The sequence below is a fragment of the Myxine glutinosa genome, chromosome 6 (assembly GCF_964187855.1).
Source record: "Myxine glutinosa chromosome 6, kmMyxGlut1.1, whole genome shotgun sequence".
NCBI classification, from domain to species: Eukaryota; Metazoa; Chordata; class Myxini; order Myxiniformes; family Myxinidae; genus Myxine; species Myxine glutinosa.
The window spans coordinates 120144704-120157941 of NC_136266.1; the positions used below are offsets into that span (position 1 = coordinate 120144704).

The window sequence follows — 13238 nt, forward strand, 5'->3', positions numbered from 1 at the left end:
GTGGCGCATCCCACTCCATGGCCGTCCGCTTCTGTGAGCATGCCATTTTCTGGGCTGTCCCACCCCACGGGGGGTCCCAATAAAAAAAGCAAGACTTACGCCCCTCTACGAGGCTCTGTAGCCGATCTCACTGCATGACTGATGATCCACTGGCCAAACAGTTCATGCTGTCTTTTTAAGGCGTAATGTGATTTCTGTGTGCTATTGGTTGTTATCTCCATTTGAGGGTTTCAGAAGGTGGAACAGAGCCCTCACTGGTCTCAAAGTGTGTGTGTGTGTGAGAGAGAGAGTGAGAGTGAGAGTGAGAGTGAGAGAGAGAGAGAGAGTGAGAGAGTGAGAGTGAGAGTGAGAGAGAGTGAGAGTGAGAGTGAGAGTGAGAGTGAGAGTGAGAGAGAGAGACTATGTTATGCAAGTTATTGTCTGCTATCTCCACACGTGGGTGGGTTTCAGGAGATGGAACAGAGACCTATCAGGTCTCAAAGTGTCCACGTCCGTTGTGTGCCTTTGTGGCCAAGTCCTCACCCAGGCTCTGCCAAAACCCAGGGTTTTTTTTGTTTTGTATTTTTAACAAATTCTTATCCCTAGCTATACTGTGTAAGAATTACATATGGTGCCTCTTCAGCATCATGTTTAACATGCAGATGTAATAAATATTTAACATGCAGATATAAGGCAAGTAAGAGCTATAATGCTATTCTTCAGATTTCAGATAATTTCTCGCATGCTGATGTAGGTATCCTTTCATTCGTCATCACTGTCTGATGAGTCCTGTCCATCATGCTCTGGTTCCTAATCATCACTGGCCATGTTGGAGCAAGTGTGCAACTTGCACGCTGATGTACATTTCAGGCTGTTAATGATGCATGAGCAGTCATTTGCCTGACGAGAGTAAGCACAAGAGAGACGTTCCTGATCTCATGTCTGACATTGAGGGCTTCCGTCCATTGTTGGGTTAGTAGAGGGCAGCATGGCCAATGTGGGGTGACCTGGTGTGAATCCAAACTGGTGATCTGAGATGAGGTCGTTGGAGAAAAGGAATGATTTTATGTCAACTGCAATGATGGATTACATGAACTTGCTGATGATTGGAAGTAAACCAATAGGCCTGCACAGTTAAGGAGATCAGTTCTCGCACCTTTTATGCAAAGCTTTAATGCTTTTAATTTTTTTTTTTGGTCAGGTGAGTCTTTTGGGACTTCCACTGGAAACATGTAACCCAGTGCTAACCTGCCACATGGTGGGGTTGTCGGCTACGAAGCCAACACCCCTCACTGGCTTTGCTAGTGCGAAGGGTGACTGTGACACCCTGCCAGGACCAAAAAACAACACCTGGTAAAGGGAGGATGAGCTTCCGTAGGAGATGGTGTCTCCTAAAAAAACACTCATCCGGTTTGGACCGGTTCAAGTCATAACAAAGACTTTTAAAATGGTATGTGTTGCTTCCTTACTTGAAAAGGTAAGGCACGGACAATCCCCATCCATTGGCATCCATGGGGAGGAGGAAACTCCTCTTGAGGAAATTCCCCACTGAGTACGGTGAGAAAAGCGGCGGCATTGTTATGATGTTGCTGGTGTCCAGAGTATCCCGGGAAGTGCCGGAAGTGATGGCATTTCCTCCAAGCTCAGTGGCTGTTGTGTTTATCTCATCAATATGTCTGTGTGTGTGTGTGTGTGTGTGTGTGTGTGTGTGTGTGTGTGTGTGTGTGTGTGTGTGTGTGTGTGTGTGTGTGTGTGTCAGCTCTATTACGAGCCTTAGCCCATGAAAATGCAATGATGTTGGCAGATTTTCAAGCAGGTGTAAGATGTTCCAGGGCAAATGATAAGGCATAAAGAGCAGACAGAGGATGTGAAAGAGCAGCAGAGCAGGTTTTTAGGACACGTGAGCTGATGCCACCCGGTCCAGTAGTCTCCGGTCCAAGGGGGAGGGGGCAAGATGAAGGGGAAGCCGAGAGAAGGCAGGATGAGGGGGAAGCCAAGAGGGGCACAGGACAAGGGGGTAGCCAAGAAGGGGAAGCATTGAGGGGAAATATGAGAGGGGGAAGCATTGAAGGGGTACGTTTGGTGGAAATCATTTAGAGGGAAGGGTGAGAGTGAAGCTTGGAGAGAATATGGGGTGCGGGGGGATGCAAAGATGGGGTGACATGAAGTGGAGGGTGGCTGTAGGGGAGGTACACATAGGAGCGGTGGGGTTGGAAGGACGCGGGCTTGCAGGAGATGTGGGGCGGGGCACTGACATGGAGGGTTTGACACTAACAGAACATGAAGCGGATTTGGTTGTAGAGTGCAAACAACCTCTGCACACTGGACTTCCTAAGACAACCATAAACTATATAAGAGAGCAGTTGGTGTGTGTGTGTGTGTGCGTGTGTGGGCGTGTGTGTGTGTGTGTGTGTGTGTGTGTGTGTGTGTGTGTGTGTGTGTGTTGCCATTTTTCTCAGAGATGGCTGAACGAATCTTCGTCAAACTTTCAGAGGTTCATCAGTGTCTGCTTGGAAGTGTTTTAGGGAAAATAAATAAATAAATAAATCGCTCCATATTGCCAGACCCTTTTTGATTAATGACAGTTATACACAAGTACACATTTGCATAAATAAATATAAACCAATTACCACATATTTGAACACAGATAAACAATTCCAAAAGCGGTTGAAGTGGGTGACAAGGCTTCTTCTTCTTCCTGAACATCGTCACACTCAACTCAGAAACGTGATTAACGGCACATTGAGCAGCATATATTCAACAAAAAGGTAAAATGCTGATTTGACATTTGTGATGCATTCTGATTTGGATGTAATTGCTTTTCCATTATATTTGCTCTCATTTCAAATACTAGGGCATATGTTAATGTTTCTTTTTCACTTGAGCAATGCCGGGTACTCCAGTTATAAACGCTTATATACTTTACTCGGGGCACAAATACAAATACAACTTTTTCTGGGGGGGGGGGGGGGGGGGGGGGTTACATAGGCTATGTGGCTGCGGCCTCATTCGGGGGTCTGGGGGGCTGGGGAAGAGGCATAAATTCTCTTTGTAAATGTGTACCGTTTAGCACCACCTGGTGATGGTGACAAAAGGGTATTACAATTTCCTCTTTTACCTGTGCACCACTGAGGTTTAAAAAGCACTCTTTGCACGGGAAGTGTTTTCCTCCTTCCCTCCCCCTCCCACCCCCCAAACGGATGGGCCTGTCAAAACCACCCCCCCCCCCCTCCAAAACAGATGGGCCTGTCAAAACCCCCCCCCCCTCCCTCCCCCAAAACGGATGGGCCTGTCAAAGCCATCCCCCTCCCCCAAAAGATGTATATGTGGTATAGCTTTCCCCTCCCTCTCCCCTCACCTTCCCCTCCCCCTCCCCCTTCCACTCCCTTCCTCACCCCTCCCCCTCCCTCTCTTCCCACCCCACCCCCTCCCACCATAGCATCGCTGGATACTCCTGCTGGTATTAAATATTCGAGATAAAGATAATGGGATGGGTGGAACGAGTTGATGTTGAAGGCATGCCAAAAGGTCATGCTGTATGAATGGGGAAGGTGGGTGATGCACCAAGTGCTTCAGTGAAAGACAGGCTTGCAGAATAGGCCTCATGAAGAAGAAGAGGAATAATGGATTGTGATGAAGAATAATATGTGGCGTGCTGATGCCAGAGAGGTAAGACAATTGAACCGTTTTAATACGTTTTCAAAAGCTTTTAAAGAAAGGAAGAAATAAGCATTTTCTTCAATTAAGATGATGAGAAAATGAGTGAGGAAAAGGAGAGACGTACAGGAAGTTCAGGTAAAAGGCAGAATCGGATAGTCTCCGAGCGAAGGAGTTATTTTATCTTTGAGGCGAGGGGAAATGTGAAAGTGTTTAAAGGTAAGAAAGGACAAAAATTTTGGAAAAATTTGTAGAATATCCAGCAATAGCACGAAAACAATGATAATTCAAGTTTGTCTTAAAAAAATTGTTCCACAAATGTCTACTCACATTCTGTGCAAATATGCGCTCGCGTACACGGTGATATTCCTCTGCTCGTTCTTCAAATGACTTGCTTCTGCGCTCCTGCTGCAAAGGCCTCATGCGATTGTGCTGTGGATATATAATAACAGCCAACTCAATCCAGTCAGACAACACAATCATAATTAGTTGTTCATGAAAAGTCTTATTACCTCCGCCACCAAAGGTGGATGAAGGTTGTGTTTTCACCCTTGTCTGTTTGTTACTTGTCAAAAAATATTTTTTTGGACAAGTATGTTGATCACTCTGGTTTGTGTGTGTTTTTGTCTGTCCGCTCACTTATACTTGCGTACAGGTCACAATTTTAAACCGATCTCCACGAAACTTCACCAAATGGTAAGGTTCATGGTCCGACAAAATCCTATATATTTTTGAGGTCAAAAGGTCAACATAGACCAAAGGTCAACCACTTTTTCCAAATATCTAAAATCCTCAATTTTCATCCAATTGACTTGAAATTTGAATAGGATTAACATATCAGCGTACTGAAGTCAACCAACTATTTTTGAGATAAACATAGGCCATAGGTCAACATAGGCCAAAGGTCAACCACTTTTTTTCAAATCTCTAAAATCCTCAATTTTCATCCGATTGACTTGAAATATGAATAGGATTTTCATATCACTTAACTGAATTCAACCACGAACTATTTTGACATCAACATAGGCCAAAACGTCAACATCGGCCAAATTTCTAAAATTGTCAATTTTCATCCGATTAACTTAAACTTTGAAGATTTGCATAAAAGGTCACTGAATTCAACCACTAATTATTTTTGAGGTCAAAAGGATGTTCTACTGAGTGCCATTCTACTTTGTTCTGTTTTGCCAAGTGTCGCTCTATGAGTGATTTTTCATTTGTCTGTTTGTGAATAGTATATCTCAAAAAGTTGTGGATGGATTCAGACGAAATTTGGTGGAGAGGTTGTGTATGTGTCAATGATGAAATGATTAGATTTTGGTGAAGATCTGGATCCAGATCACATAATTTTTAAGTGATTCTTCATCGTTGAGTGATAGGGCAAAAAAAACAATACAGTATACAGCACGATATTTTAAAAAGTGAGCGCATTCGGATGAAACTTGGTGGACAGCTTGGGTGTGTGATAAGGAAGAATTGATTCAATTTTGGTGAAGATTCGAATCCAGATCCAGAGCAGTGAATTTTTCTAAGTGATTGTTCGTCATTGAGTGATCGGGCAAAAAAAAACAATACAATATATGGCTCGATATTTCAAAAATATGTGGACGGATTCGGATGAAATATGGCAGAGAGATAGCGGTTGTGACAAGAACGAAATGATTCAATTTTGTTGAAGATTCGAATCCAGATCCAGATCAGCGAATTTTTCGAAGCGATTCTTCACCATTGAGTGATAGGGCCAAAAATAATATGTAGCATGACATTTAAAAAAGTTGGGGATGACTTGTGATAAAAATTGGTGGATGAGTAGGGTAAGTGACAAGGACAAGCCAATTAGATTTTGGTTCAGGTCCTGATCCTGATCCAGATCCAGATCCGACCTATCAGTGGGACACAAAACGTAAATTGTTCGGCCTGGCGAAGGCATGCTCTTTACCAAGTGCCGTTCTAGTTATATTTGTGCATGCATTTAAAAACACTCTTTTCAATTTATATCTATCCATTCAGACATCCACTTAAGTCACGTAATTCATTTACAGAAAGAAAATTGCTGATAAGTGAATACTTCTGTATCCACCTTATCCTCCATCCACTGCATTCTCCCTCGTCATTACCCGCAGCCCTTTTTTGTCTGTCTCCATCAATCTTCTTCCTCAGCCCTGCTGTTGCCATTTCCTTCCTCTCTTTCTGCTGTTCCTTTGTCCTGTTGCATCCTGATCCGTTCTGTATTGTAGCTCTTCCACGAGCCTGGACTCAATACCAAAAAGAGAGCTAAAAATAAGAATTTCCAACCTATCTCTCTCCATCTTGGCCTCAGCTCGCCAATCCACCCTATCTATTCTCCACCGAACCATCATCCTCATCATCATCATTCTTTATAATCATTATTTCACATCCAGAGGAAAAGCATCAAGTCCTCAGATTGCACAGTGAACCAAATGCACAAGAGAAAGTGCCATAGCTCCTGATCCTGCTCCACATAGAAAGACGACAACACAACAATTGTCAAAAGATGGAATATAAAGGTCATTTGGTACCAAAAATGCCGCCTTCGGGCTCAAAGTACAATTTTTCAGACAGCTGCCATCTCTACAAGTCAGGAAGTTCAAGAATGGCCGAATTGTTTTAATATATATTCGAATAAATTCTTAAAAACCAACAACGTTACAATGGTACATGGAATGGCACGGTACAATCAAAAACTAGTGCGAAGCCGATGGCATGTCATCACAGATCCCCACGCTTCACACATAAAACAAAGTTGAAATATGTCATAATGTTCCACCAGGAAAAGTTCCCCCTGGGAGTTCACCCTGGGGCATGAACCAGATGTAGAATCCCCAAAAAATCGTTATATACATTTCATGTTGTTGATTGTACGTACAGTTTCATAAAACAATGTTTTAAAATGGGCTTGCAACTGCATTTTTGGTATTTGACATGTTGATCCCACCCCAAAAGGTGAGGCCAAACATGAAACTGCTCTTGCACCTTTGTGCCATATGGTGATCATACTGACCAAGTTTGGTGAGATTCTGCAAAACCACAAGGAGGAGATAGCGTGACGGACGGACGGAGCCAATTACAATATCCCCCGTCTGTTTCAAAAATCATGTGAATAATAAATCAGAAATATTTCAGTGGTTTATAAGCGTACCTGGAAATCATCTCGATCCATGCTTGCATTGTCCCTTTTGAGGATGAACCTCTTCTGAGACTCCTCCATCCGTCCTTCTTCCTTGAAATGCTCAGAAAACCTCTGTTCTGGGCTGCATTAAAAAAAATGCAAAACATCCATTTAAATTTTTCTAAGAGAAATTCTGAAATGTAACAACAGCATCCTGAAGAACTGGCAATCCAATCATCATCTCACCCTATTCAAGCATCTGCATGTTTATTTTCCAAAATAATCCCTAAAATTGCTCACATCCGAGTACTTTGCGTGCGATTGACCACAACTGCCTTCCCAGTCTGGTCTACATTGTGGTCCATGCCAAAATACGCAGCGACGCGATGCACCAGCATGCGGTGATATGATGTCATCGGGGGGAATTTCTTGTAGTGCAACCTGAAAATGGGGGCCGGGGGGGGGAAGCATTATTTAGACAGACTCTGTCTTTCATGTGATTCTCACTGTACCACGTATAAAGACAGTTCTCAACTATATTGGTGCATTAGGAGAATTTCTGCTGATAATTTCAAATCTACAAATGAACTATTACATCGATTACAGGATTAAGATGCAGAAGCCTACTTGTTGTCATGAAGAAACTCAATGAGTTCCTGCTCCATCTTCAGTAGCATCATTCTGTCTCTGTAGCCAAATGAAACAAACATGATAAAAAACAATATAGCGATGTTTTTAAAATGCAAGTCTTCCAAAAAAAAGCATCTCGGAGTCCTCCAATTAAGATCACCTTCTGACACAGCCAAAAATAAAATGAATAAACATCTGCTCATTCCTGTGATTAAAAAAATCAACACATAGCTTGTTACAACTAGAACAATGCAACTGTCGCCAATATGCAGGTTCATTTTTCTATCCAAGATGGCTGTCAAACCATGTGACCTTTGACATCATCATTTTCAAACCTATGCAACAGTGCTGTTAGATGATATTTGTAAAATTTCACATCGATAGGGTGAGAGGTTTCAGAGATATAATTATTTAATATTTTCCTTCAATCCAATATGACTGCCAAACCATGTGACCTATGATGTCATAAATTTAATATTTCAATACAAATGGGTTATAGATCATGTGCATGCAATTTCAGATTTTTAGGATAAGGAATTTGATTAAAACATTTTTGGCTGGTATACCACTTCACCAATGATATCATTATCATGCTTTTGTTCCCCATTGGGAGTACTTGACAATGTGCCAAGTTTCAAATTTTTCCATTCAGCGGTTTCCGAGAAAGAAAAAAATCATTATTTGCTTTTAATCCAAGATGGCTGCCATACCACGTGACCTATGACGTTCCAACTTCAGAAAATGTTACAGTGACTTTACTGGAAACTTTGTTGGAGTTTCCATTACTGGAAACAGTAATGTCTTGCCTTTTGAGGTCGACAATTGTCTATGGACAAGCATGTGATGTCGCTCTGCCTTTCAGCTTTGTATGACAAGTCCAGTTATTTTGACAGAAAAATACTGCAAGATCAACATCAAGAGACCTCCCCAATGAGTGCTGAACACCAGGACTGACATGCCAAAGGGTGTGGGTTACATTATTGAAGCAGAATAGCTGGTTGCAAACACAATACCAATTTGCATCGACAAGGCAAAGCCATGTCAACAATGATTATGTTCAGCATTTCTGCCAACAAGTGTTTGTCATAATATCCATAAGCATGCAAAAAAACAGGTTGAGTGATTAAAATCATTTGATAATTCAAACCCTTGTTTACTACAAATTCAAGAACGTGCAGATATTTTTCAACTTTTCTCCATTCAGATTTCCTATTATTTTAACTCCATTCAAAAAGTCGTGTTTTAAATTAAAAAGAGTCAGACAGACTTTAATTCTGCCTCTCACCGTGGGTTATTCTTCAGCGTGTTAACCAGGAACTCATGGAGGTCGATTCCAGTTGAATCAGTATATTCCTGGCTGGAATCTGGAAGGAAACCACAAAACAACACATTCTTCTTGTGAGATCCATCGTTGTACCGCATGATGTGGTTAAATATGTCATGCCACATTCCTCCATCTGCACTTTCATTGGTGTTCCAAATAATGCCTTACATAGTATAAATTGCAAAGCAAGTGATCAATCACCCTATGTGATGATGTACTCCAAAAGGGCTCTTATCCACATTAGCTTTTCAATCTCTGCATATTGTCATTGATGCTCCTTATTATCTGATAATGTCATGTGATCAACACATGTTTCCACCTAACATTTTCAAATCTGTGGTGGTGGTGGTGGGGACTGCTGGTGAGGTGAGAAAGGATAATGATTCATTGTGGCCTGTGAATGGCCATCCACTCTGTTTGCCATTAGCAATGAATGCAAGCCTCTCGTGAAATCGCTTGTGCCACTCGCAAGCATCACTCAGAGCAGCCAATCCGTAGGTTACAGTTAACTGTGCTGTGTCTGTGGCAGATTTTCCAGTTTTTGCACAACACGATGTTTCCACATTATTCAAACTGTGACTTTTTCCAACTACGCGAGTAGATGGTAGTTGAAAATGCTGCAAAAGAAAACGCATCACTTCGAAACTTTCTAAAGACTAACAAGGCAAACGCAGAGTGCCATGTTGAAAAGTACTAGCTTGTGGAACATTTGCCATCTATTAAAAATCACGTGACACATGCTGGAGGCAATGCTGGAGTTGTTTTATTGTACTTTTCACCTCATTGCTCATTCCCCTGCTTGTTGGCCCACAACCCCACTATTGGGGCATTTCCTTTTTCTCCACTATTGCCCCTCTTCCTTTTGACCAGCCATAAAACAACACAACAACAACATGCATTTTAAGGCCATTTTCCCTGCTAGAGCGGAGGTTAGCCTTGCGGTCCCCATGACAATGTTCTCCATTTTGCCCTATTTTCTGCATCTCTCCTTGTTAACCCCCTTGCCCGCATTTCTTCTTCCACCATCTTTAGCCAAGTCTTTCTCGGTCTTCCCCGTCCTCTACTTCCTTCCACATTCATTTCCATCACTCTTCTCAACCAGTCACTTTCATCCTTCCTCAACACATGACACACCATCTCAACCTGTTCCTCTTCACAACATCCATCACAGGCTCTATTCCCATCATTTTTCGCAATTCATCATTTGTCTTCCTCTCTCTCAACGACACTCCGCACATCCATCGAACCATTCGCATTTCCACCCTTTCCAACCTTCATTGCTGCTCTACGTTCATTACCCATGTCTCACTCCCATAAATCAAAACACTTCTCACACATGCAGCATACACCTTTCCCTTCAGCTTCAACGACACTCCCCTCCTTATCAGCACACCACTCAGTTCCCGAAACTTCTTCCATGTACATCTCACTCCAGCAACAGTTGCCGAGTCTGATCCACCTTCTCCATTCAGCATGTCTCCAAGGTAGCAAAATGTTTTCACACCTCCCAGCTTCACGCCATATCCAAGATCCAACTCAACATTTCCTTCATCTGCAGCTCCCTCTGTGCACACCTTACATTTGAATGTAGCTGCCACACTGGTTAATGACCCTCTCAGACCACTACATTTTGGATGAACCCACTCAGCGCACATTGTACATTGAATGGAGTTCACTCCGACACCCGTCCTGCACACAGCACAGGGCCACTTCCCAGTTCTTTCCACCTCACCACATGCTTTACCACTTGCCATCACCTTCGTCTTTCCGATATTCACCTTCAGACCTTTTGTCTCCATACATTCCTTCCACTTGTTCATCTTTTCCTTCAGTCCATCCATACTTTCCGCAATCAACACCAGATCATCTGCATACAACAACTCCCACGGTAAACCCTCCTTTACGTTCTGAGCCAGCACCTCCATCACAGCTACAAATAGTAGTGGACTTAGAACCGACCCCTGATGCACTCCCACCTTCACCTCAAACTCACCACTGTTCCCGTCCTTCGTCCTTACAGCTGTGCGCGCTCTTTTGTACATTGCCATCACTACTCTGATCAACCATTCCTCCACTCCTAACTTCCTCATTGCCCATGTCAATACTTTGCATGGAATCCTATCGAATGCTTTCTCCAGATCAACAAACCCAAGAAACAACTTCTTCCTCTTCTCCATGTACTTCTCCTGCAACTGCCTCACAATAAAAAGCGCGTCTGTCTGACCAGTCATCGTACACCAAAATAAATCATACCCTTTAAATTACAACACAGACTGCATCATGAGTATTGGGGTGAACAATTGGACTACTAAAAAGGCCAATGAAGCAAAGAAAACATCAACGAGTAAGAGTTCAACAATACAAAACACATATATGTGCATGCACATGCACACTTTCAGACATTAACAATTAATTCCAAGTGTGACCATGAATGAACCGAACACCTGCACATTTAACCAATTAATCGTCCTTTGTGCCACATTTAGTTACCTAACCCCATAAAACTCATCCATGAACTCGAACGACAATTGGTAGAGTGCATACCTCCGCCAGGCCAAACAGTTTATGTTGTGGAGACCACTGATAGGTTGGATCTGGATCCAGACCTTAACCATAAACTAATCGGCTTGTTTTTGTCACCTAACCAACTCATCCACCTACAGTGCATTCAGAAAGTATTCAGACCCCTTCAATTTTTCACATTTTGTTATGTTGCAGCCTTATGCTGAAATCGTTTAAATTCATTTTTTCCCTTATCAGTCTACACTCAATACCCCATAATGACAAAGAGAAAACAGGATTTTAGAAAGTTTTGCAGATTTATTAAAAGGAAAAAACGGAAATATCACATTGACATAAGTATTCAGACCCTTTGCTATGACACTTGAAATTTAGCTCAGGTGCCTCCCATTTCTCTTGATCATCTTTGAGATGTTTCTACACCTTGATTGGAGTCCTCCTGTGGTAAATTCAATTGATTGGACATAATTTGGAAAGGCACACACCTGTCTATATAAGGTCTCACAGCTGACAATGCATATCACAGCAAAAACCAACCATGAGGACAAAGGAACTGCCTGCACAGCTCAGAGACAGGATTGTGTCGACGCACAGATCTGGGTAAGCCTACAAAAAAATTTCTGTTGCATTGAAGGTTCCCAAGAGCACAGTGGCCTCCATAATTCTTAACTGGAAGATGTTTGGAACAACCAGGACTCTTCCTAGAGCTGGCCTTCCGGCCAAACTGAGCAATCGGGGGAGAAGGGCCTTGGTAAGAGGTGACCAAGAACCCGATGGTCACTCTGGCTGAGCTCCAGAGATCCTGTGTGGAGAGGGGAGAAACTTCCAGAAGGACAAACAACACTGCAACACTCCACCGATCTGGGCTTTATGGCAGAGTGGCCAGACAGAAGCCTCTCCTCAGCGAAAGACACATGAAAGACACATGAAAGCCCACTTGGAGTTTGCAAAAAAGCACCTAAAGGACTCGCAGACTGTGAGAAACAAGATTCTGTGGTCTGATGAAACCAAGATTGAACTGTTTGGCTTCCGTCTGGCCACTCTGCCATAAAGCCCAGATCGGTGGAGTGTTGCAGTGATGGTTGTCCTTCAGGAAGTTTCACCCATCTCCACACAGGATCTCTGGCGCTCAGCCAGAGTGACCATCGGGTTCTTGGTCACCTCTCTTACCAAGGCCCTTCTCCCCGGATTGCTCAGTTTGGCCGGGCGGCCAGCTCGAGGAAGAGTCCTGGTTGTTCCAAACTTCTTCCATTTAAGAATTATGGAGGCCACTGTGCTCTTGGGAACCTTCAATGCAGCAGAAATTTTTTGGAGGCTTCCCCAGATCTGTGCCTCGACACAATCCTGTCTCTAAGCTCTGCAGGCAGTTCCTTCGACCTCATGGCTTGGTTTTTGCTCTGATATGCATTGTCAACTGTGAGACCTTATATAGACAGGTGTGTGCCTTTCCAAATCATGTCCAATCAATTGAATTTACCACAGGTGGACTCCAATCAAGGTGTAGAAACATCTTAAAGATGATCAAGAGAAATGGGAGGCACATGAGCTAAATTTCAAGTGGCATAGCAAAGGGTATGAATACTTATGTCAATGTGATATTTCAGTTTTTTCTTTTTAATAAATTTGCAAAACTTTCTAAAATCCTGTTTTGTCTTTGTCATTATGGGGTATTGAGTGTAGATTGATGAGGGAAAAAATGAATTTAAACGATTTCAGCATAAGGCTGCAACATAACAAAATGTGAAAAAAGTGAAGGGGTCTGAATACTTTCTGAATGCACTGTACTTTTGTCATAATCCGTCCACAACTGAAGCATGATGCCATATATCGTTTTTGGCTCCATCTCTCAATGGTGAAGAATCACGTAATTTTTTTTAGAAATTATGGTATCCAGATCTTCACCAAAAATAATCAATTCATTCTTGTCACACACCCAATCTGTCCACCAAATTTCGTCTGAATCAGTCCATAACTTTGAGATATCCTGCACAGACATAA

General features: G+C 42.6%; 1 protein-coding gene across 5 annotated transcripts in view; it reads right to left on the reverse strand.

Annotated features, from left to right (window-relative positions):
* Window positions 1-13238, reverse strand: part of LOC137430240 (cAMP-regulated phosphoprotein 21) — a 247709-nt gene that overhangs the window by 72180 nt on the left and 162291 nt on the right. For all 5 annotated transcript variants that reach the window (XM_068120950.2, XM_068120952.2, XM_068120951.2 and 2 more), the window contains exons 8-12: window positions 8682-8760; window positions 7394-7453; window positions 7067-7207; window positions 6797-6908; window positions 3967-4068 (exon numbers count right to left, since the gene is read on the reverse strand). In XM_068120950.2, coding sequence (XP_067977051.2) covers window positions 3967-4068; window positions 6797-6908; window positions 7067-7207; window positions 7394-7453; window positions 8682-8760 — 494 coding nt within the window. The remainder of the gene's footprint in view (window positions 1-3966; window positions 4069-6796; window positions 6909-7066; window positions 7208-7393; window positions 7454-8681; window positions 8761-13238) is intronic.